Genomic DNA, 25,148 nt, shown 5'->3' on the forward strand with positions numbered 1-25,148 from the left:
TGTTCTCGATCGCTCCCGATTTTGCAGTTAAGGTTTATAGGAGAATTAGTTTTGCAGTTAGGATTTATAAGAGAATATGAGGAAGAGGGAAAAATTAGAACGATTTTAACAAGAAACAAATATTACAGCTTCCTAATACAGAAAATAAAAAAAAGGGAAACACGAACATAGTTAAAAACAAAGCCATGAAAATATATTAACTTGAGAACCCATTTACACCAAGAAGAAGAAACCCAAAATTTCAACAACAACCCTAACCCCCAAATCCATAGAGAGTCCTGCCTTGTCTCTTGAGAGCATAAACCACATCCATGGCAGTCACCGTCTTCCTCCGAGCATGCTCAGTGTAGGTAACCGCATCACGAATAACGTTTTCAAGGAAGATCTTGAGAACACCTCGTGTCTCTTCATAGATCAAGCCACTAATACGTTTGACACCTCCACGCCTCGCGAGACGACGAATTGCAGGCTTCGTGATACCTTGAATGTTATCTCTCAGCACTTTACGATGCCTCTTCGCTCCACCTTTTCCCAATCCCTTTCCTCCCTTGCCTCTTCCTGACATTTTCTCCCCCTTCGAACCGTAACCCTTGAAGCTTGGATAGCTTTCTCTTCTTCGGACCTACCCTGCGACTCAAATTTTTTTTGGTTTTGGTTTCCAAGTTCGATAAGTTTTGGATTTTTATAGATGAGTCAGTAATGTTGTGACCGTTGGATTAGTAAGCGATCTTTGTGTTCAATTCGTTTTGGTGTTTTAACCGTTGGATATGAATGTATGAGTTTTGATTGGTTGAAATAAAGTTGTTGGGATCGAGGGAATGAGGCGAGCTTCGCCGTAATGGATTGAGAAATAACAAATACACATCCATCAAGGCTAAGGCTCTTTTTAGTATAGTTTTTATTTTTAATTTTTGTCGATTTATCATAAATCATTAACGAAAATCATTTTTGATTAAAACATAAAATTGGTTTGATAACCAACAGACATAAAATGGATTTTGTGAAGAAATGGGTTTGATATCCCTATGTGCAAAATGGTTTTTTGAAAAAATGGATTAAGAGATGTTTTCTTCATCCACCTTCCTTATTACTCTCTCAGCTCTCCTTAAAATCAAGAAGATCTTAAAGTAAAATCAGGAAGTGGAATCCTAGGATTTCCCTTTTACTTAAGGCGAGATTTTCTTTTTCAACAGCAAAGCAAATCAGAGTAGAGTCCACTTGAAATTTTGAATTACATTTTTTATTCACTTTCAAATTTCAAATGTTCTTTGTTTGTTCTTGTTTGCAAGCTTTAATGGAGAAAAGAATCTACAAATTTTGTCTTTAAACAATTAATCTTTGTATCCAGAGGACGTAAATTTCAAAACCCAATTAAAAATCCGAAAGAAATGGTAAAGAACAGAAGAAGATAAATTAACCGTGATCTGAAATTCCGATCAGCACTAAACTTACAACTAAACACAGGTTGTCTTATATTCCCCTGGATCTGAAACATTATAGGGCTGCATTTGGGTTCGCCGCCGAATTGGAAGATGAATCGTGGATCTGGTTCTGCCTTGACCACCAAGAACAACCGAGCCGATGGCTTGTCCGGCTCTTTGCCTAGTTTCAACCAACCGTTCTGGAACACAGAAGCTCTAAATTCAGTCCCTTTCATGTCGATACAGGCGAACTCGGGTGGGGTCGCATGAAGAAGATGAAGAAGAGGAGGAAATGCGGGTGGGGTCATGAAGAAGAAGATGAAGGGGCGGGTGGAGTGCAGGAAAAATAAGATGAAGGGTAAGTGGCGGATGGTGTTGCAACAGGAGGAGGAAGAAGAAGGAACAAAAAAAATGAGGGTCGATCTTCTAATTAAATGAGAACTGACATTCTTACCCTTTGATTTTTAGATTTATGAGGGCATACTTTTTAAAGTCCTTGAAAAAATGATCAAAAGTGATTTTTTGCCAAAACACATAAATGGGTCAGGACTTTACCAAAAAAAAAAAATAAATGGGTCAGGACCTATTTTTGGTTTTTGATTTTTTTCAATTTTTTTCTTAATAGAAACAGGCTCCATAAATATTACCAAACACAACCAAAAATGTTTTTTAAGGAAAAAAAAAAAACCATATCAAAGATGGCCTAAGGAAGTACCGGGTAACAGAAACGTGCTACTTATTGTGGGATTAAAATTTGTCACGTGTATCTTATATACAGGGACCCACATTGAGAGAAATATGAGTTATAATTTCTAATCTCAACCGTTAGATTTGTTGACAGGATACATCCAATGGAATTCATGATTTGAGAATGGATAAAATTTATTTCAAATGAACCTCAAGGGGCAGCGCAGTTGGCAAGGGACAAGGCCTAAGGGAGCTGAAAGTCTTGAGTTCGACTCCACCTCCCCCCTTGGGGCCACCTGCCTGAGAGGAAACTCCCTGGTGAACATGGGGGCCCCAATGTCCCTATCTTAGCTTCAAATCCCAATTCTCTAAGGGTTGTTTTGGATTGATTTCTATTTCAATTTCAAGGGGTGATGTCTATTTCAAAATTGTTTGGTTTGATTTTTGAATCTTATTTTAGTGAAATAGAAATCCGTTGGAATAGAAATCCTGAAATAGGAGACGAGTTCTTTCAATTTCAAAATTAAAATCACATTTCAGCCTGTTTTGCGCTGCTCTTTAATGAGCACATGGTAAAGAACCATTATTTTATGGGCAAAGTAGTCATTTCCATAAACTTTATAAAACAACGGTGTAAATAAGGGTCTTTTACTCTCTCGCTCTCTCTAATTATAACCAAGGTTCTACAACTCGGGTTTCGACTAGGTTTCGACCAGCCAGAAAATGAGTTCATCTCGATTTCAACCATATCTCCGTCGAAACTTGGGACTTTCTCCAGGCTAACTCGAACCTTGGTTTCGAGGTGCCCTGATTCTTGTTGTGCTGCCTATTTTTGACATTTTAAATTCAATCCATGCATTAGTTTCACATAGAGAACACTAAAAATATTACTTGTGGTTTTTATCCAAGTTTGGTACCTTATATTATTCTTGGACATGGTATCAAATAAGGTACGTTTGACCGTGTTAGCATCGCAAGTGCGATCCATGCGGAAGCGAAAATAAGATCACAATATCGATGGAGAAGTCATTCAATAACTGAACGAAGTAGGGACCGATTATTACCTAAGTCTCACAGATGCAAGACCCCCAATCGATGATAGCCCTTTCTCAATAGTTCCACGCACTACGCAAGCTTTGCGTTCCCCACACGGTCAAACTGTATATCTCCTCCACACCACCAAGGAACACACCACCTTGGATTTCTTCTAGGATCAAAACACCAAAGAAGAGAGAGGGAGAGAACGGTTTTTGGAGGGAGAGGTAGAGCTCCATGGTTTTGGGGTTTTGTGTATCTTGTGTGTGATTTTGCAATCCCACTAATATTATATATTAGCATCTCACACAATCCCAAAGGCTAGCTCACATGGGTGTGATATATTGAGTTTCCAATTATGACTCAATTATGTACCCGTTCAATCTTTTTCAATAAGAAAAGATCTGCATTGCTAGAGGAATCCAATACTGAGTGGAATATCCAATATTCCCCCAATAAGTTTCCTTTTCTAACAATCTCCTCCATCCTACTTTAAGATCCAATCTTACAAGAGGATCATCAAAATGAAGCCATGATCAACCATTACAGCATAAATGAATGGAACTGAAAGGAAGGGATAGGATCGCAATGGGATTCCACTCAGCTTCTAAGATGTGCAACATCGAAGATGCTAAGCAGATGTAATAACCAACACCCAAGGTAAGTAGTTAAAATACGCATCAGTCCCCCCACAAAACAATGTTGCATGGTTCAATATAAGGCATGTGTATGAGACTGTCAAACCTCAATGAACCAATACATCGATCGAGAGATTCAATTACCTTGATTGGACCGAGAGAAAACATTTCAACCAAAAATGTTCAAGAAAATAAATAATGCTTTATATATATATATTCAAAAACATTTCAAAAATATTTTGAAAAATGCTATCTAAACCGGATTTGTGTCCAATCCTGTATAGAATACTCTCCTCAACATACTCCCAACGTATGGGTTGTGGGTTCCATGTTGGGCATCTCTTTCGAATACAGTCAGACATTGAGAATCCAGTGCACCGATATATAATCAGAGAGAGATATCAACCGTTGGTACACCAAAACTCTCAACATATGAATGCATCGAGAAGGACCCCTCAGGTCAAGGAACCAATCGTGAACTACTTAAGAGAGTATCATTTTCTTTATAAACTGGCAGTACACCACATGTGAAATTCTCAAGTGATCCAGTCCAATGTACACACCAAATGTTCACTCACATTTGTGTCATTGGAAAAATATCCTCCCTAAGCACATACAATGTGACCACCATACCGGATGAGATGTCCAGTCCCATCCCCAGTGGTGAACAGTTTTAGGTATGAGTACCTATGAACAACAATTGAGCTTAATAACTGATTGTGCTAATCAAAATCAAAATTTATTAATTCAAAAAGAAGGAGTTTTGTACATCAGTGCCAATTACCCATGGACTTCACCCCCATATTTCCAACATGTTTATCAAAAACACCAGGAGACAATGCCTTAGTCATGGGGTCAGATAAGTTATCTGCAGTGTCAATTTTAGCTATGGCTATGTCACCACGCTGAATAATCTCACGAATCAAGTGATATTTTTGCTCCACATGTTTGTTCCTCTGATGAGCTCTTGGTTCCTTCGCTTATGCTATAGCTCCCCTGTTGTCACAAAATAATTATATGGGTCGCTCCACTAGCTCAAGTACCACCCCTAGGTCTGTCAAGAATTTCTTGAGCCAAACACCTTCCTTGGCTGCTTCACTGACTGCCAAGTACTCAGCTTCTATTGTGGAATCAGCTGTTGACTTCTGTTTGGCACTCCTCCAAATCACTATACCCCCACCAATCATAAAGGCCATCCCTGAGGTAAATTTTCTATCATCCTTGTCAGTTTGGAAATCGAAATCCGTATATCCAACTACTGACAACTGATCACAACCGTATACAAGGTAGTAATCTTTGGTCCTCCTTAGATACTTGAGGATCCCCTTGACAGCTGTCCAATGTTCTTGTTCTGGATTGGATTGATATCGACTTACAATCCCTACAGCATGATAAATATCTTGTCTGATACACAACATGGCATACATCAGACTTCCTACTGCTGAAGCATAAGGAACTCTCTTCATAGTCTCAATTTCCTCATGAATTTGAGGACATTGTGACTTGGATAAACCGATTCCATGTCTGAGAGGCACATTACCTCTCTTCGAATCCTATATGTTGAATCTCTTAAGCACTTTGTCAATGTAGGTGGATTGTGACAATCCCAACATCCTCTTCTTGCGATCTCTCACAAGCTTAATTCCTAGGATGTAGCTGGCTTCACCCAGATCTTTCATTGAGAATGTTTTGGATAACCACATCTTTATCGATGAAAGCAACTCTACATCATTCCCAATGAGTAGTATATCATCCACATATAGGACAAGAAAACAAACGGCACCCCCATAAATTTTCTTATACACACATGGTTCATCAATGTTTTGTTCAAACTCAAATTCCTGTTCCATGATTTGGAAGCTTGTTTTAGTCCATAAATAGACCTCAACAACCTGCTTACCTTGTTTTCCTCCTCTGGGAAAACAAAACCCTCTGGCTGATTCATGTATATGACCTCATCAAGATAACCATTAAGGAAAGCAATCTATACATCCATCTGCCAAATCTCGTAATCATGGTATGCAACAATCGAAAATGGAATCCGAATGGATTTAATCATCGCTACTGGTGAGCAGGTTTCATCATAGTCAATACCCTCTTTCTGAGTGTATCCCTTCGCCACCAGTCTTACCTTGAAACGTTCCACCTTTCCATCCACACCTCTTTTCCTCTTATAGATCCATTTACAGCCAATGGGTTTTACCCCTTGTGGCAGATCTTCAAGAGTCCAGACATGGTTAGAATCCATGGAATCTATTTCACTGCACATAGCTTCCTGCCATTTCACTGAGTCAATATCCTTAAGAGCCTCAGCGTAAGTATAAGGATCTGTGTCTGAACAATCAGACACCATGTGGAATTCTTCCACCTTTTGATCCTCCTCAATGAGAAGGTTCAAATGAGTTGGTGGTCTGATAGACCTCCCACTCCTCCTAGGCTCTTGAGGTTGTTGCTCAACTGTGGGTACATCAATTGAAATTTTTGTCGGCGCAGAGGGTACTTGGTCATTAATTATTTCTTCAATGACAACTGGATCTGATCTTGGTGAGATCATGTCATCCTCAAGAAATGTTGCATGCTTACTAACTATGACTTTCTGATTAATAGGGTCATAGAAGTAGTAGCCTATTGTAGTCTTAGGGTATCCCAAGAAATAGCATCTATCTTTTCGGGGTTCCAACTTATCTGTCTGTTGTTTCCTTACATGTGTTATGCAATCCCACACCTTAAGATGTTGAAGACTAGGCTTACGCCGATACCACAACTCAAAAGGTGTTTTGGTCACAGACTTTGTTGGTACCCTGTTCAGTATATAGATGGTAGTTTCAGTGCAAAACCCCAAAAACTCAATGGCAGTTCTGAATAACTTAACATTAACCGAACCATGTCCAACAAGGTTCGGTTCCTCCTTTCTAAAACTCCGTTCTGTTGAGGTGTTCCTGGGGCAGTCAACTGAGTTATAATCCCAGTTTCCTTCAGATAGTCCCTGAACTCATCTGATAAGTACTCTCCTCCTCGATCAGATCGGAGGCACTTGATGCTATTACCCAACTATTTTTCAACTTCTGCTCGAAATTCCTTGAATTTGTCAAAGGTTTTCGATTTGCGGTGCATCAAGTATATATAACCATAGCGAGAGTAGTCATCAGTGAAGATTACGAAGTATTCATAATCATACCTCGCCTGAACGTTGATGGGTCCACACACATCAGAGTGTATTAATCCGAACACAGCTTCGGCTCTTCTTCCCTTGTTAGAGAAGGGTTTCTTGGTCATCTTTCCTTGTAGACACGACTCACAGGTTGGATAAGGTTCTACCTTCAATGATTCCAAAGATCCGTCCTTCACCAACCTGTTTATCTTTTCTACTCCAATATGACCTAACCTTAAGTGCCAAAGATATGTTGAATTATCTTGGGCTGATTTTCTTTTTAAAGAATTATTGGAGATTTCATTTACCTCTAGTACCAGTTTTAAGAGATATAATCCGTTATCCAATAGGCCAGAAGCAATAAAAGAATTATTAAACCGAATAGTTAACTTATTACCAAAAAGGAAAGTGTAACCATCCTTAACAAGCCTACTAACAGAAACAATGTTCATCCTAAAATGAGGAACATTAAAACAATCTCTTAAAATTAAAGTACTATTATAAAAAACTAAAGTGAAATCTCCAACGGCCTCAGCAATGGTCTCAGCACCCGTACCTATTCTCAAACAAACTTCATCCTTACTCAGTCTTCTTGTCAGCTTGAACCCCTGCAACAAGTTACAAATATGGGCGATAGACCCCGAGTCCACCAACCATGTGTTAATAGGTTCCTCTGACAAATTAGACTCATAAAGGACCAAGGTTTCAGAAATACCTTCTTCCTGTTTCTCCTGCTTCTTTTTCTGAGCAGCCAGGAAAGCACGACATTCCTTCTTCCAATGTCCATCCTTCTTACAATAGAAATAAGTCACCTTGCCTTTATTCTTCTGAATTCCCTTGTTGCCAACCTTAAGGTTTTTGCCCTTGCCGGAAGAAGACTTGTCCTCTGTAGTCAAGACCTCCAATTTCTGCTTCTTGGATGCAGCTTCCACTTCTTGCAACATGTTGTCTAGCTCAGGGAGTTCCACGAAGAGTTTGTTCATGTTATAATTAACAATAAATGATCCGTAGATCTCCTGAGGCAAAGAGTAGAAGATGACATCCGTCTTATAATTCAACTTGAAGGATGTCCCAAGGTTCTCCAGTTCTTGGAACAAGTTTCGCATTTTCATGACATGATCAATAACCGAAGTACCTTGAGCAGTCTTTGTGCTATGGAGGAGTGTCACCAGTTGATGATGGGCATGTCTTTCTTCTCTCCCATACATCGCCTTCAACTCCTCCATCATGTCCTTGGTCAAGTATAGATCCTTGACCAAATCAGCGATGGTCTTTTCCAGAGAACTCAACACGAGGAGTTTTGCCTTAGAGTTTTTCTGTCGAAACAACTCATAGGCCAACTTAGATTCAGGGTTTTCTTCATTAGGTAATTCAGGCTCTTCTTCATCCAGGACAGACATTAGACCTTCTGCAGACAGGAGTAACTTGATGTTCCTCCTCCAGTCAACATAGTTTGGGCCGATCAAAATATGGTCTTTAATAAGGGCAGCATAGTTGATTTGGATTGACATTTTTAAATCTACATGATGCACAAAAATTAACAATTAGCATGATCTACAACCATTGAAATAACTGGGGTAAGAACAATCAATGGTTAATCACACCCTAAGCTTCCCTCTAGTTTATAGGGCATGAATTGGAAACCATCAACCCTTATGCTCCTGACTTAGCCTATCAGAGTTCATTATTCACATCTTGGTTGGGTAGACTATTCTGTCTATCGCTTAGACTTCCAATGTGATTTGGCCACTTGAGTGTCATGTTCATTCCTATCGGCTGACACACACTCAAGTCAAGTGCTTACCCTTAATTTTGGAGGGAACTATGGTGTTTGTGGGTTAATACCTATTATCATAGTACATATACCATTGACCACATTCTCTACCTATCATATGTGAGATGAGTGCAGACAATTTCACCAATTTACCCAAATATTATTCTATCAGCATCTATAAGGATAGATCGATGAAATTTCTACACTCACCAACTAAGGGAGGCCATGAGAATCCCACCAACCAGGGTTTTTTCATATCACACTTGTATTAAAATTGAGGGGCAATAGGAACGCATAAAAACCACAATCATACATCCAATGTATAAACATAATAGCACATCTATCCAAAGAAAAATATAAACATATAAACACCAATGGTTATGGGATAACATATTTAATCAATATGAGTTCATATCCATGATAAACTCACTTTGATTAAAAGATGGATGGGAACAATCACAGCCTCATATGTTACTCCTATACATGGCAATAATAGTGTGATAATGCATATGCAACTAACTATTACAGGAAAAAATTTCAAAAACTATAATAAACTTGGACACTTCAAGTGAGCAAGTCCTTCCTTCAATCTTCTCTCCACCGAACTGACAAGATCCTCGATCCACGATCTAAAACACGATCCTGATCTCAATGCGATCTCTAAGCGGTTACAATGAATAATTTTAAACTAATTCAAAAATTATTACAATCCTTTCCAAATAAATAAAATTACATAACAGGAAACCAGTCCACCAAAATTGGACTGCCTGGAGGATAAAAAGGAAATTACATATAAAACTAGATCCATGCCATGCCTAGCACACATATACATCTAACGCATGTAATTTTTAAATCCCATAACCATGGTCCTCATTATATATATGATGCTAAAAAATAATATTCTAATATTTTATGTGAAAATTGCCCAAAAACACATAAAATTATCATTACCATGACAATCCAAGTCATTATGATCATGTGCATCCAATGCATCCATCATAGAACCATTACCATGACAATCTATGTCATAATGGTTATGTGCATCATATGATCATTACCATGACAATCCAATGTCACAATGATCATGTGGATCACATAGCCATTACCATGACAACTTATGCCACAATGGTTATGACACATACCCCCACAATGCAATCACATACATGCTTAAAATAAAATTAATAAACCATAAAATTACAATAAGCTATTATGCCTATTGGGAAAGGTGGGTGAAGAGAGGAATCTCTCCACCCATCTTCTCCAATGAAATTCCCTTCCATAAGCAAACCAGAAATTTTTTTTTCTTTGATAGAAAAACTGCTACACAAAATAGCCGAAGGGAAAAAGCATAGAGAAGGGAAGACCATAAGCAAGGTGCACAAAGGCACACAGGTAGCATCGCACGCATGCGGCAGCCAGCCACAGCGCACGCGGCAGGCAGCCAGGCATGCGACAAGAGGGGGCATGGTCGCGACATGGGGTTGGGGTGCGTGTGGCACGTGGGGCGTGCGCAGGCAGTAAGCTCGCGGCCCCTTGGTCGCATGCATCTCATCCCAATTTTTTTTTTTTTTAAATAAAAAACTGAATACAATTTTAAGAGCATCACATAAATAATGGAAAAGCGAAAACAACCCCATCGATAAAGAGGCTCTGATGCCACTGTTAGCATCACAAGTGCGATCCATGTGGAAGCGAAAACAAGATCACAATATCGATGGAGAAGTCATTCAATAACTGAACGAAGTAGGGATCGATTATTACCTAAGTCTCACAGATGCAAGACCTCCAATTGATGATAGCCATTTCTCGATCGTTCCATGTACCACGCAAGCTTTGGGTTCTCCACACAGTCAAGCTGTTTATCTCCTCCACACCACCAAGGAACACACCACCTTGGATTTCTTCTAGGATCAAAACACCAAAGAAGAGACAGGGAGAGAACGGTTTTTGGAGGGAGAGGTAGAGCTCCACGGTTTTGGCGTTTTGTGTATCTTGTGTATGATTTTGCAATCTCACTAATATTATATATTAGCATCTCACACAATCCCAAAGGCTAGCTCACATGGGTGTGATATATTGAGTTTCCAATTATGACTCAATTATCTACACGTCCAATCTTTCTCAATAAGAAAAGATCTACATTGCTAGAGGAATCCAATTTTGAGTGGAATATCCAATATTCCCCCAATGAGTTTCCTTTTCTAATAGACCGAAACATAACTCTTTCAATATAAATGAGATTGAAGCAATCTTAGATTTGTTAGAAAGCTTTGTTTTGATAGCTTTCCAATAAGTCCGCAATCAATCATTTATCGTTGAAGTTCTTCCCGCTTCGGGTTTTTGAAGCCTCAAGCTCTTTTCCCTTTATGATGAGCTTAACTGGGCACAACTCTCCATCTGTCAAGTCACTTTTAGTTATTACAAGGGTTCCCACCATGGGACTCCTCTTTCTTGGGCTACTGACTTCGCATTCTGCTTCCAAGGCAGCAATGGTCTTTCGGGTTTTCTGTAGGATTTTGGATAAGGCTTCTTACTATTCATAGAGGTGCTTGATGAGCTGGTCATGGTCCGGCCTTCACGGTCCTACTAGCATCATTTATTGGATCATTTCAAAGACCTTACTGGTTGATTTTTGGAATCTCATTGCTTCAGATAAAGATCTGTTCCTCTTCTTCTGATGAGCCCTCTCATCATTGGATATGACCGGATAAATGTTTTCCATGGGATCTTTCATTGGCTCCTCCACATTGATGTTATAGAGGTAGACCTTATCGTGTGCTCGTTCCCATTTGTGAAACTCCTTACTTCAACGGTCTGGAGATGGTGGAGGACTTCCACACAAATCTTTTGTCAGGGCAAACACGAGTGTGACAGCATCTTCCAATTCCTTCATGACTTGAGGCAATTGCCATTTTTCATTTATTGATTGTTGTTGCTGTAGTTCTTTTTGGTACCTTTTGTATCATACCCCACTCTACCCCCTAGGAGGATTGGGAAAATGACTCGAAATGTTTAATAACATCCACCAAATCCCAAGGATCCAGAAGCAGTTAATATAACTTACAACACACACCCCCATAACAACAAATAATAAAAGAGATACAGAGTGCTATGGAAGCTAAAGCTTATCTTAAACATTCAAATATATATAGTACATTGTTCATTGTTCCATTTCATAACTTGATCATGCAGTCAATACTTTTCTAACCAATAGCTTTACAAAAATACAAAAGAGGGCTACAACATCAAGAGCCCAAGTAGCTATACAAAAGAAGGGGGTTAGTAGATCCTGTCTACCCAAAAAGAGTCCCTACAAGGTTAGATTAGTATGCTGCCCATTCCTCAAGGATCCTCCTTAAGGGCCACCTTGGTCACCCGCACAAGAGGGATAACCTCACTTGGGCTCCAAATCCAAATGGTCATAATCACCATCATACTCCACGGCGAAATGAGTCTCCCAGCCATTGAGATGTCCACCTGCAGTATTATATAAAAGAAAATATGTTCGAGTGTGAGCTCCATCGAGCCCGTGAATGAAGTATATACCATGCATGCACATGCAAGCACAACTATGATTCTATATGCATGAGATTCATTTATATTTATTAATCCACCTAACAATAGAACTAAGGCAGATGAAATGCTACAACAATCCCCAATACGTGTATCGCTGGTGCGAGCTTCTAACTCCTCCCCGCGATACACCCATTGAGTTGTCGGAGAAAATCAGTCGGCTCCAGCATCTCTTCCCAAGGTCAGCCCAACCGGCCCTCTAGGTTACCACTGTGCTACCACCACTCCTATTGATGATAGAACAACCAACATCTCCTATCCTAATGACCAGATGAGTCTACTGAACGACCAATGCCCCTTCGGGACATTGACATCACATAATTGTGGTGTCCAACACCTTAACCCCTGTTGGCAAGGGTTTGTAACACGGGGGATGATACCCTAACCATATCCATTCTATATGACATAGTATGAGTCGGGTAGTGCCCCGCATCCCATTCTACGGGCCACCACCAACCTCGTTTCCAAGCCGGCTACGGCATCTAGACTAGCAATTTTAGACAAGTATTCCATCAACAGTTATCAATATAATTCTAATAAGAAATAAGAATTTATAAAGAAAACAATATAAATTACCCTTCATGTAATTGCAACAAGACATAAGAAGTTAAATAAGAAAAAGTAAAGTAGATTATTCTTCTTGCCATACACCCATAGCTATGTTACACCTACACTATGGTATAATTCCACTCACCTTGTCTAGTATCTTGTTGTTCAACTGGTTGTTGGTTCTCGATCGTACTCTAATACTCCTTGTCGAGCAAAGTGTTATTTCCTACGATTGATTGCATCAAAAGCAAGTATTAATTAGTGTTTAAATGGATATGGAGTCCAAGGGTACCCTTGGTCTAAGTTTTAAACCAAGCCAGACTCAATTCTGTTATGACAGCAACAATGGTCAATCCAACTGGTCGATCAAATTGACCAGTAGTGTTGGTAGCATCCAAAATGAAAGGGATTTATGGAATTTTACATGTTTTCCCATGACAGGGCTTTCAGGTGATGTTCCAAAGATTCCCACATAGTTTGGTCAGGTTTTCATTCAAGGATCTGTACTGGTTGATTGGACTAGTTGATCCAATCAACCTGTCACCTAAAGGTAGCAACAGGGCATGGTTTTCTATTTGATTTACATAAATGGCCTCCCATATGATGTTTCAGACCATGGGGTTGATCAGGTTTAGATTTTGTTCAAGTTTCTGGTAGTGGTCGATTGGTACTGGTCCATCCAATTGACTAGTGGCAATCGACCAGTGACTATACAACTCGAGAAATTTAAAAGTTTTCACTGTATAGGCTTAATCTACTAATCTATGGCTAATAAGGATTATCAGGGAGCATGGGTAGGTTACTTCTATGGTAAACATCATGTTTCAAAGGAAAAATCAAATATGCATGGGGGGGGGGTTTAGGATCTATGGCCCACATGGCAACATGCATGGGTTTCATACACATAAATCTGCAGAGGACTAGAAGGGTTTGGTTAGCTCCAAATCAGTACTGTTGTACATGTTTGGTCATGGAATTGACATGCATTCAAAGAAAACATGTCATACATCATAAAGCTTCAATCTAAACTTACCATAGGGCATGGAGATTGTCATTCCTAGGCTAGAATGATAACTATGACAAATCTGGACCCAAGAGGAAATAGAGAAGGGGTGTAGAGGGGCAGATCTTCACATTCATGTAAGAATCTCCTAGCATCTAAGCAAGAAATCCATGGAATCTCATATATAGGCATGATGGATCAAGAGTGCATATCAAGACCATGAAGTCGGCTATATGTAGGAGTTAAGAACAACACAGAGGTTAAGGAAACAGAGCTGGAGATCGATACCTTAAGGTTGCTAAGCTTGAAGAAAGGATCCAAGCTCCTCTTCTTCTCTTCTCTTTCTCTCCTTCTTTCTCTTCTCTTTCTCTCCTTCTCCTCTCAACGAAATGAACAGGGTGTATTCTGAAATGGGGTGGGCTTTATATAGGGTCTGAATTAAGGCTTGTTTGGATAGGATCATTTTGGCTAAAAACACATTCTATAGCCCATTCTAATGCACTTAGGCCTATAGGTGGGCCCCACATGATCACATTGTCGGGGCACTATTTCCACAGGTTGGTTGAAGTGCCAGGAGATGATTCGGGGTATGAGACATTGGGCCCCACACATCAGAGTTAAAAAAATTACACACAACAGTAGCACATGTTGATCGGATTGGTTGATCCGGATCGACCAGAGACAGCAACAGCAGGAAAGTTTGGGTTTGAATTAGAATTTTAGCTCACTTGGAGGGAGAATTGGAAAATGGTTTATTCTAACAAAATGAAATCCTATGAGTCTTGTTTCTAACAAATCAAGAATCAAGACAATCGAGGTTCAAATGATTGAGTTATGTCATTTTAACTAAACAGGAGTCAATCTGCCCAATAGAAGAATTCAATCCATGACAGCAACTTGAAGTGAAATTCTAGATCATCTGGGATAGAATTGGACAATGGTTTCTTCTAATAAAATTAATCTCTATGGATATAGTTTCTAACAAAATTGGAATCAAAGAAAATAATGTTTGGATGATAAAGTTATACCATTTTAATTAAACAAGGGTCAATCTGCCAGAGTAGCAGAATTTGACCTTCGAGTTGGGATTTAACATGCATGTATGGAATTGAGTTCTCATCATGACACGCGACGGTTTGGATGATCCAAACTCAACCTAGACTAGAACTTGTTAATAATCCTAGTAAGATCTCAAACCCAAAATAGGCTAAAAGCACTCTGCTATTTTGTGTCAGATCATCCATAGGCTAAGGCCTTGGCGTGACCACTCACCTACATGCTTCTTAGACCTAATGAATCATGTATTCGGGTAGGGCCTTAGAAATCAAGGGGTGATACCTACATTAGGTTGTACATTTGGTGGTGAATTGTATAGTTGCAAGGAGTTGGTGTTTGCCTTCTTAATGGTATGTAGGTTCTCACCAACGGGCTTACATCCTTTATCTCGACCACTCGATCAATGCTCAACAAGCTACTGGTAGCTATGACCTCAGGTTTTGGATTCATAACCAAAAATTCAAATTATCCCGTATTTTTGGGCACGGGTTTAATATTCCTCCAACCTTATAAGAAGTTCATCCTCAAAATTTGACGTGTCTGGAGATTTGAGTAGGTGGGGATACTTCGACTACCTTTCCTCTTCTCATTTACCAGACGTTCCTCAATCAGGTTAATTACTCCACAATACCTTTACAACAAGATCGTACAGTTGTGGTGGCAGTGCTCTTTATATCCCAAAATCTCTTCAGGTTTCCTTCTCACAAGTTTCTATTGGACAAGGTACATATACCTTATTTAATTTCACAACATTTTTAGTAGGAGTGCTAAATACAAATTTGTGTTCCAAGTTCTTCAAGTGTACATTCATCTTATTACAAAACAGTGGAAATGAAAGAGTGATGCAATAGAATCAATTAATACTCGATCAGGTGAGGATGATATGGATAAAGTACCTGTCATCATATTTGGATTTGCCTCAGCTTCCCCTATGTCCAAGGCATATACTTGTTCTTGGACTCCATTGCTTTGGGACTAGGAAAGCTGAGTAATAGGTGGACCTCATCGTGGTGCACAAAATCTGTAATGAGGACAATCTCTAGACATGTGTCCGGGCAGTTTGCACGTATAACAGTGACTAGGTCCAGCAGGCGGATAGGTAAGTGCAGGACAGATAGGCTGAGAAGAAGTCTGGCCTTCTAGACTTGATGCCGGGCAAGGTGGTAGAGTAGACTAGTTTGAGGCATGGCGATAATACTGTGTAGGCTGGTTGAGTGTTGGGCGAATGGGTTGATAAGCTTGACCCATTTTAGGCCTATAGTATTTTGTCAGGCTAGAGCTTAAGATTGATCCTCGGAAGGTCTTGTTGGGCCATTCTAAATTTTGGAAGGCGTTAGGCCGCTTGGCTAGCCCCGATGACACTATGGTCTTCTCCTTCAATCTATCTTCCATAGTCTTGGCCTTATCGACCATCTGTGCATAGGTCTGAATATCCATGATTGACAGGATGGACCCGATCTCAGGCTTGAGTGGCTTTTCAAATTTCTTTGTCTTGCTAGCCTCCTCACTCATATGTTCTAGTGCAAAATGGAATAGGTCCTCAAACTGCTGTTGGTAATCCAGCTACGACATTAATCCTTGTACGAGGGCATAGAACTCACCTTCCTTTCTATCGCTGAAAATTTCTTGAAAGTAATTCTTAAAGAAGACTTCCTTGAACTGATCCCAAGTAGGGTTGGGATGAGTCACCTTTAGATTAGGTCGTGTCGACTTCCACCATGCTTCAGCCTCATTCTACAACTGGTACCCGACGCATATCAACTTTTGGCATCGGTATAGTCCAATACGGCAATGGCTTTTTCCAAAGCACTAATCCATCTCTTCGGTTGCATTGCCTCCGAGTGAATCTTAGAAAAAGAGAGCAGCTAAAGTTTCTTGAACCTCTCCATTACCCTAGCAGTAAATTTGTCTACGGCATGTTGAGGGACGGGAGGTGGAAATTTTGGAGGACGATTGGGTGGTGGCACTAATTGCTGTTGCATCATGGTCGTGAACTGATCGTCATATGGGCCAGCAATTCCTATTGTTGCTGCATAATCCACATAATGTTTACCATGATGGTATTCATTTCATTGGCGGCCATAGCCGGAGGTGGTATGGTGTCAGGAGTTGGAGGGGTCGTAGGCATCGGGTTTGGAAGGTCCCCGAGCATCCTTGCCGAAGTGATTGACACTTCAAAGTTTTGAGCTTCGGCTCCGTTCGACAGTCCAACTTCTAGAACAAATTGAGGGCCTCTTCCATGATGACCACCCTGGTTGGATCTTGTGTTAACCATGGTTGTTTCTCTAAAAAGGAACCTTAGGCATAAATAAATCTAAATTTCCTAACTAAGGAAGATTCTAATTTGTACATATATGTACACGGTAGCATTTGCTATGGTACGACATAATAGTAAAACATCGCACGTATAGAGATGTGTAGCTAAAAACATGGGAATCATAAATAATACAATAGAAGTAAGCCCTAAGATAGGACGAGATGTGTTTTGTACCTATAACTAGAAGGCAAACTGTTCAAGTCTTTTTCTTGTTATTAGTTGAACTTTCCTTTCTTAAAATTGTAGTTTGGAAGTAGTACTTCCAATCTCAAACAAGGTGTAATGGCTTATGCTCTTTTGGTTTATAAAATCTTTTTATCTTTACGTTATGTTAGTTCCTATGGTGTTTTATCCACAAGTTTATCTCATGTTTGTTTATCTATTTGTTCTCTTAGTTCTATGCTACTAGTTGTCCTATCTTCGCTGTTTGTGATTATAGAAAGAGCTTCTCACTCTGATACCACTCTGTCACACCCCACTCCACCCCTAGGAGGATTGATTGGGCAAGTGACCCAGAATGTATAACAACATCCGCCAAATCCCCAGGATCCAGAAGTAATTAATATAACTCACAAAACACACACCCATAACAATGGATAATAAAAGAGATACAGAGTGCTGCGGAAGCTAAAGCTTATCATTAAACATTATACAATACATCGTTCATTGTTTCATTTCACCGCTTGATCATGCAGTCAATACTTTTCTAACCAATAGCTTTACAAAAATACAAAAAGGGCTACAACATCAAGAGCCCAAGTAGCTATATAAAAGAAGGGGGTTAGTAGATCCTATCTACCCAAAAAGAGTCCCTAAAAGGTTAGATCAGTATGCTGACCATACCTCAAGGATCATCCTCAAGGGCCACCTTGGTCACCCGCACAAGAGGGATAACCTCCCTTGGGGTCCAAACCCAAATGGTCATAATCACCATCATACTCCGCAGTGAAATGAGTCTCCCAGCCATTGAGATGTCCACCTGGAGTACTATCTAAAAGAAAATATGTTCGAGTGTGAGCTCCACCGAGCCCATGAATGAAATATATACTATGCATGCACATGCAAACACAACTATTAGTCTATATGCATGAGATTCATTTATATATATTGATCCACCTAACAACAAAACTAAGGTAGGTGAAATGCTACTACAATCCCCAATACGTGTATCCCTGGTGCGGGCTTCTAACCCCTTCGCGCGATACACCCATTAAGTTGTCAAAGAAAACTAGTTGGCTCTAGCATCTCTTCCCAAGGTCAGCCCAACCAGCCCTCTAGGTTACCACTATGCTAACACCAGCCCTATTGACTGATGGAACAACCGACATCACCTGTCCTAATGACTCGATAAGTCCACTGAACGACCAATGCCCATTCGGGGCGTTGACCCCACACAATTGTGGTGTCCAACACCTTAACCCCTGTTGGTAAGGGTGCATAGCACGGGGAATGATACCCTAACCATATGCATTCTATATGACATAGTACGGGTCGGGTAGTGCCCCGCATCCCATTCTACGGGCCACCACCAGCCTCGTTTCCATGCCGGCTACGACATCCAAACTAGCAATTTTATACATGTATTCCATCAACAATTCTCAATATAATTCCAATAAGAAATAAGATTTTATAGAGAAAACAATGTAAATTACCCTTCATGTAATTCCAATAAGACATAAGGATTTAAATAAGAAAAATTAAAGTAGGTTATTCTTCTTGCCATACACCCATAGCTATGTTACATCTACACGTATGGTGTAATTCCACTCACCTTGTTTAGTATCTTGTTGTTCAATTGGTTGTTGGTTCTCGATCGTACTCCAATACTCCTTGTCAAGCAAAGTGTTATTTCCTAAGATTGATTGCATCAAAAGCAAGTATTAATTAGTGTTTAAATGGATATGGAGTCACAGGGTACCCTTGGTCTAAGTTTTAAACCAAGGCCAAACTCAATTCTAGAATGACAGCAGCAGTGGTCGATCCAAGTGGTCGATTAAATCAACTAGTAGTGCTAGCAGCAACAAAACTGAAAGGGATTTATGGAATTTTACATGGTTTTCCACAATAGGGCTTTCAAGTGATGCTCTAAGGATTCCCACATAGTTTAGTTAGGTTTTCATTCAAGGATCTGTACTAGTTTATTGGACTGGTTGATCAAATCAACCCGAGTGAATCAACCTGTCACCTAAATAGCAACAGGGCATGGTTTTCTATTTGGTTTACATAAATGGCCTCCCATATGATGTTTCAGACCATGGGGTTGATCAGGTTCAGATCTGGTTCAAGTTTCTGGTAGTGGACAATTGGTACTGGTCCATCTAATTGACCAGTGACTGTACAACTCGAAAAATCTGAAAGTTTTCACTATATAGGCTTGGTTCTACTGATCTATGGCTAATAAGGATGATTAGGGAGCAAGGGTAGGTTAGTTCTATGGCAAACATCATGTTTCAAAGGAAAAATCAAACATGCATGGGTGGGGTTTGGGATCTATGGCCCACATGGCAACATGCATGGGTTTCATACACATAAATCTGTAGAAGACTAGAAGGGTTTGGTTAGCTCCAAATCAGTACTGTTGTACATGTTTGATCATGGAATTGACATGCATTCAAAGAAAACATGTCATATATCATAAAGCTTCAATCTAAACTTACCATAGGGCATAGAGATTGTCATTCCTAGGCTAGAATGATAACTATGACAAATCTGGACCCAAGAGAAAACAGAGAAGGGGTGTAGAGGGGTAGATCTTCACATGCATGTAAAAATGTCCTAGCATCTAAGCAAGAAATCCATGGAATATCATATATAGGAATGATGGATGAAGAGTGCATATCAAGACCATGAAGTTGGCTATATGTAGGAGTTAAGAACAGCACAGAAGATTAAGGAAACAGAGCTGGAGACCGACACCTTAAGGTTGCTAAGCTTGAAGAATCGATCCAAGCTCCTCTTCTTCTCTTCTCTTTCTCTCCTTCTCCTCTCAACAAAATGAATAGGGTGAATTCTAAAACGGGGGAGGGGGAGATAGGGGCTGACTTTAGGCTTGTTTGGTTGGGGTCATTTTGGCTAAAAACACATTCTATAGTCCATTCTAATGCACTTAGGTCTATCGGTGGACCACTCATGGTCACATTGTTGGGGCAATATTTCCATAGGTTGGTTGAAGTGCCGAGAGATGATTTGGGGTGCGAGACACCAGGCCCCACACATCAGAGGTGAAAAATATACACAACAGCAACACTAGTTGATCGGACTAGTTGATCCGGATCGACCAGTGTGGATCGACCAGAGACAGCAACAATAGGAAAGTTTGGGTTTTAAGTGGAATTTCAGCTCACTTGGAGGGAGAATTGGAAAATGGTTTATTCTAAAAAATGAAGTCCTATGAGTCTAGTTTCTGACAAATTAAGAATCAAGGAAATTGAGGTTCACATGGTTGAGTTATGTCATTTTAACTGAACAGGGGTCAATCTTCTCGAATAGAAGAACTCAATCCATTACAGCAACTTGAAGTGAAATTCCAGATCATCTGGAGATAGAATTGGACAATGGTTCCTTCTAATAAAATTAAGCTCTATTCGGATGATGAAGTTATACCATTTTAATTAAACAGGGGTCAATCTGCCAGAGTAGCAGAATTTGACCTTCGAGTTAGGATTTAACATGCATGTATGGAATTGAGTTCTCATCATGACATGCGACAATTTGGATGATCCAAACTCAACCTAGACTAAAACTTATTCATAACCCTAGTCAGATCTCAAACCCAAAATAGGCTAAAAGCACTTTGCTGTTTTGTGTCAGATCATCCATAGGCCAAGGCCTTCACGTGACCACTCACCTACATGCTTCTTAGACCTAATGAATCATGTATTCGAGTAGGGCCTTAGAAATCAAGGGGTGATACCTACCTTAGGTTGTACATTTGGTGGTGAATTGTATAGTTGCAAGGAGTTAGTATTTGCCTTCTTAACGGTATGTAGGCCTTCACCAATGGGCTTACATCCTTTATCTTGACTACTCGGTCAATGCTCCACAAGGTATTGGTAGCTATGACCTCGGGTTTCAGACTCACAACCAAAAATTCAAATTAGCCCATATTTTTGGGCACGGGTTTAACATTTTGTCTGGAGGCACTACTTCAAAAAGCATTTGATGAATCTTGTCGACCATTCTGAGGATCCCTCTGGAGAAAGTCTTCTTCCGTTAGCAACTCTATCTTCTCGCATTGGGCCGCGAAGTGTTCGCACACCATGTTTGGGAAGTGGGAAGCAGCCTTATATAGGATGCATTAAGTTGTGGACATTAGCTCAAGGATGTCTTGCACTTGATAGAAGATGCTAATATTCCATTTGTTAAAGTCTTCCCCTTTGATGTACCACACCCTTATTCGATTTACTGGAGACCTTACTACTTCGTCGCCACTTCTTCCTTCGTCTTCTTGAGGGATAGGCTGAATGAAGTCTATTGGGTTTGCCTCATAATCATCAACTTTGATGCTATTTATCCACTGTAGGATTCCAACAGAGAACTCATCTTCAGATTGTGGCTCAAATCCTTCTTCTTCACTATCATCGGTACCTCCTACCATCTGGATAAGATAGAGTTTCACCAATGGCTAGAGCAAATACAGCTTAGATTAGACTCGGTGTGACCTCTTCAATTGTTCTCATGCTGTCTTCAGATGGCCCTTCCTCAATGGGTTGAATGTGAACCATGAAATCATCTTCATCTCCCAAATTCTCCACATATGCCAGGTAACTGATCTCATAGTCGGTGAACCCGAATGCTCTCAGTTGCACATTGGGTCCAAGGCTATCAAGTCCATTCTCTAGAAACTCAAACTTCATCATCCAATGGTCCAAGGCTAGGCCTTTTCCCTCAGTCACAGCCTTGTCCACCTCCTCTGAACTTTTCATTGCAGTTTGTCCTTGCACAGTAAACACATACCATCATTCTCTTCACCCTCCTTTTTTGAGCGTGCATGCTCCGACCACGAAATGGCATTGGCCGACTTTTGATTATCTCTTCTTTGTACATTTACTTTAGGAAATTGCTGATATTGGTCCTTGCTTCTGCAGGGAGGTCAATCTGCCACATGAGATGGACTTTGTCCCTCCATACTAATCTCAATTCCCTCAAAGATGCTTTTACAGGCAGGATTAGAGTGGTTGAGTCCAAACCCGTTGTCCCTTCTTCCAAAGCATTCACAGATCCCATAGACAACCTTGGGGGGTCGAGTTCATCTTCATCAAGCGAATCATTCAGGGTGGCAAATGTTTCCATTATCTCACGCCGCTGAGGGTATAGATACTCATGGTATACTCTATGTAGATTCTTTAGGATTATCTCTATTTGCTCTTCCTCTGTTAGAGGGGGTTGCATCCTTTTGGCTTCTTTGCAGAACCTCCTGATCAATTCAAAAAATCCTTCATTCGGCTCTTGCTTTAGCACCACCGATTCTTTTCTTTTCTTCTTACTCTCCTCAGTTTGGGCTGATAGCCCTATAGATTCGAGGGTCCATCAGCTTTCGCTCTTACTTCACAGGTTGAATTAGGACCGTCGGGTCCTTAAAGGGAACATCCTCTTGTAACATGTTCACTCCATGATCTGGTAGAGGGTTGGTAGTCACATTGGGCTATTGACCTGTCTTTAGTTCAATTTTCCCTACATTTATCAAGTCTTGGATTGCATGTTTGAGGTGTATGCATCTATCTGTTTGATGACCCTTCTGATTGTGGTAATAACGTTGCCACTCTGACTTATATCCTTGAGGTGGATTGGCCATGTTCACGGGTCGTGATGGTACGACATCCAACATCCCTTCCCTCTTGAGTTTGAAGAAAAGGTGAGTAGGTGTCATATTGTTGAAGGTAAACTATCTGGGAGGGGTTAACTGTTCAGTTTGGATTACCAAAGGAGGAGCAACTATTGGTGAAATTTTCTTCTCAGTGTACTGAACGGTAGTAACTACATTCACTTCGGGACCTTCCCCTCTTCTGCCTTTGTTGTTCTTGCCAGAATAAGATCCAGAAACTTCTTTAGTTGAAGTCTGGGCTTATTTTCCTTTGAAGAGATTGTCCTCAATGCGCTTCCCAATGACTATGAGTGCTTCGAAGGTCTTGATGTGCTAATAGTAGAGGCGATCATGGTACTCTCCATGTAGGTTTTCTAATATGATTTCCACTTGTTGTAATTCATTCGGGCGATTCCACATCTTGGATGCCTTTTCATGGAACCTCATGATGATGTTAAAAAATCCCTCGTCAGTTCCTTGCCTTAGGGTTTCCAACTCACACCCAGTGATCTCCACTTCGGTGTTGTAAGAGTACTGTTTGGTGAATGCCTTCACAATTGCCGACCAAGTTTGAGTCTGAGTTTGGTCCAATTGGGTCAGCCACCTTAGAGCTGATCCTACTAACAAGTAGAGGAATGGTTATCCCATTTGATTTTCTGTGAGATTCCACGACTTGGCTACTGTAATAAAAAACTTCAAGTGCGCTCGGGGATCTCCTATCCCGTCGAACTTGTCGAGTTTCCATTTGAAATCTTTGGGTATTCTTTCTCTAGCGAAACTGACCATGTCTTCTTCTGGTTTTTCAACAGCCTTTCCTTTCATTGCCACTTTGAGCTTCTCAACTTTCTCCCTCATCTACTCTTCCCTTTCCATTTTTGGTGGGTCCTGGTGAGCATTGATGGCTATATCCTCTTCTTCTATTATGATCCTGGGGTGTGCCCTAGACATCGTTGGGGTCACCCGTGGCTCTCTAGGGGTTGGTGCATTATCTGCTCGAGATTGACCTTGCATTAACTGGACCAACTGCGTAACTAGTTGTTTCATCTCAGTCATGTCCCTCCGCATGCTAACCATTTGCTGACTTAGTACTTCTTTTGAAGAATTGGCCTCTGGCAGATCCATGGTGCTTGTAATAGGGGGTGACCTTGTTGGACTTTGTGTCGAGGGACTAGAAGTCAAGGGAGGTGAACTAGAATTTTCAACTAGCTTAAAAGGTGAGAATTGGTGGAGAATGGCCTGGTTCAATCAACCGCCACGACGGTTCCACACGGGTAACGAGGATTTTCTTTGTCGTGGAATTGTACCTTGTAATGATAAAAGGGGACCAATTTAAGACTCAAGTGATTCATTTTTTATCTTGTTTTAATATTTTATATTTTTTTTGTATACAAACAAAGTGACAATGTGCTTTCACTCTCCTGATTCTATTTTATCGGGGTAGTCAATGGTAAGGTTTGCATCTACGTTTAAGACTGCTCGGGAATAACCCTTGCGATCTTGTGATATGATGCAAGCTTGTCATAGATCCTTCCTCATTTAATAGTTCTCAGAAATCAAATTTGAATCATCACAAGGAGATCTAATCGAGGACTTCTCAATGACCTACCTTTTCCTAATACAGAGCACCCCTCATCAGAATTCTATCATTGTCGCATTATTTAGACAGTGTATCTTTTTCCATGGGACAATCGAGGCTATATTTTTGGATACACTGATCTAAATTGATATACAATGTGCATCGAGGGACATTCGAGGGATAATCGAGGGACAAATAGAATTCTTCCCTTGATTGGTATTCTGCATTAAGAGAAAGTATGCTGATGGGATTTCCACTTTTAACCTCAAAAAGCTACGAGGTTAGTTTGTGGCATATTCTAGTCATATATGATCTAATTTCCTACATGATGCATGCAATAGGTAGGCTGATAGGATAGAACATAGTCAGCCTTAACAGGACCGACATACCTATTGCTCGTGATAGCGAATTACGAGTACATGGTTGTTTTAATATACCTGGGGAATAGATCATGTGATCTCAGAGTAATCAAACTAGTGCCCTTTTTGAGTAGTGGAGTACCCCATGGCACATTAGCAAATACACTTATTGGTGATTCTAGACCCGTATAGTAAATATCAAGGGC

The 25,148-nt window shown here is 40.3% G+C and overlaps 1 protein-coding gene across 3 annotated transcripts; it reads right to left on the bottom strand.

Moving 5' to 3' along the window:
• Window positions 1-246: 246 nt before the first annotated feature.
• On the bottom strand, window positions 247-21,639 carry LOC122639535 (histone H4). Of its 3 annotated transcripts, XM_043832398.1 has the most exons (4): window positions 21,636-21,639; window positions 18,798-18,801; window positions 4,885-4,898; window positions 247-574 (listed from the first exon to the last, which is right to left on the bottom strand). In XM_043832398.1, the coding sequence occupies exon 4, from the start codon at window positions 563-565 to the stop codon at window positions 254-256; it is 312 nt and encodes a 103-aa protein (XP_043688333.1). In that variant the 5' UTR covers window positions 566-574; window positions 4,885-4,898; window positions 18,798-18,801; window positions 21,636-21,639; the 3' UTR covers window positions 247-253. The 3 variants fall into 3 exon arrangements, with proteins under 3 accessions (XP_043688333.1, XP_043688335.1, XP_043688334.1); XM_043832400.1 differs by lacking the exons at window positions 18,798-18,801; window positions 21,636-21,639 and adding an exon at window positions 10,296-10,307; XM_043832399.1 differs by lacking the exons at window positions 18,798-18,801; window positions 21,636-21,639 and adding an exon at window positions 7,376-7,380.
• Window positions 21,640-25,148: the final 3,509 nt, after the last annotated feature.

This window comes from Telopea speciosissima, chromosome 9, assembly GCF_018873765.1.
Source record: "Telopea speciosissima isolate NSW1024214 ecotype Mountain lineage chromosome 9, Tspe_v1, whole genome shotgun sequence".
NCBI classification, from domain to species: domain Eukaryota; kingdom Viridiplantae; phylum Streptophyta; class Magnoliopsida; order Proteales; family Proteaceae; genus Telopea; species Telopea speciosissima.

Coding starts and splice junctions, on each gene's coding strand:
- LOC122639535 (XM_043832398.1), bottom strand. CDS start 565: ATGTCAGGAAGAGGCAAGGGAGGAAAGGGATTGGGAAAAGGTGGAGCG.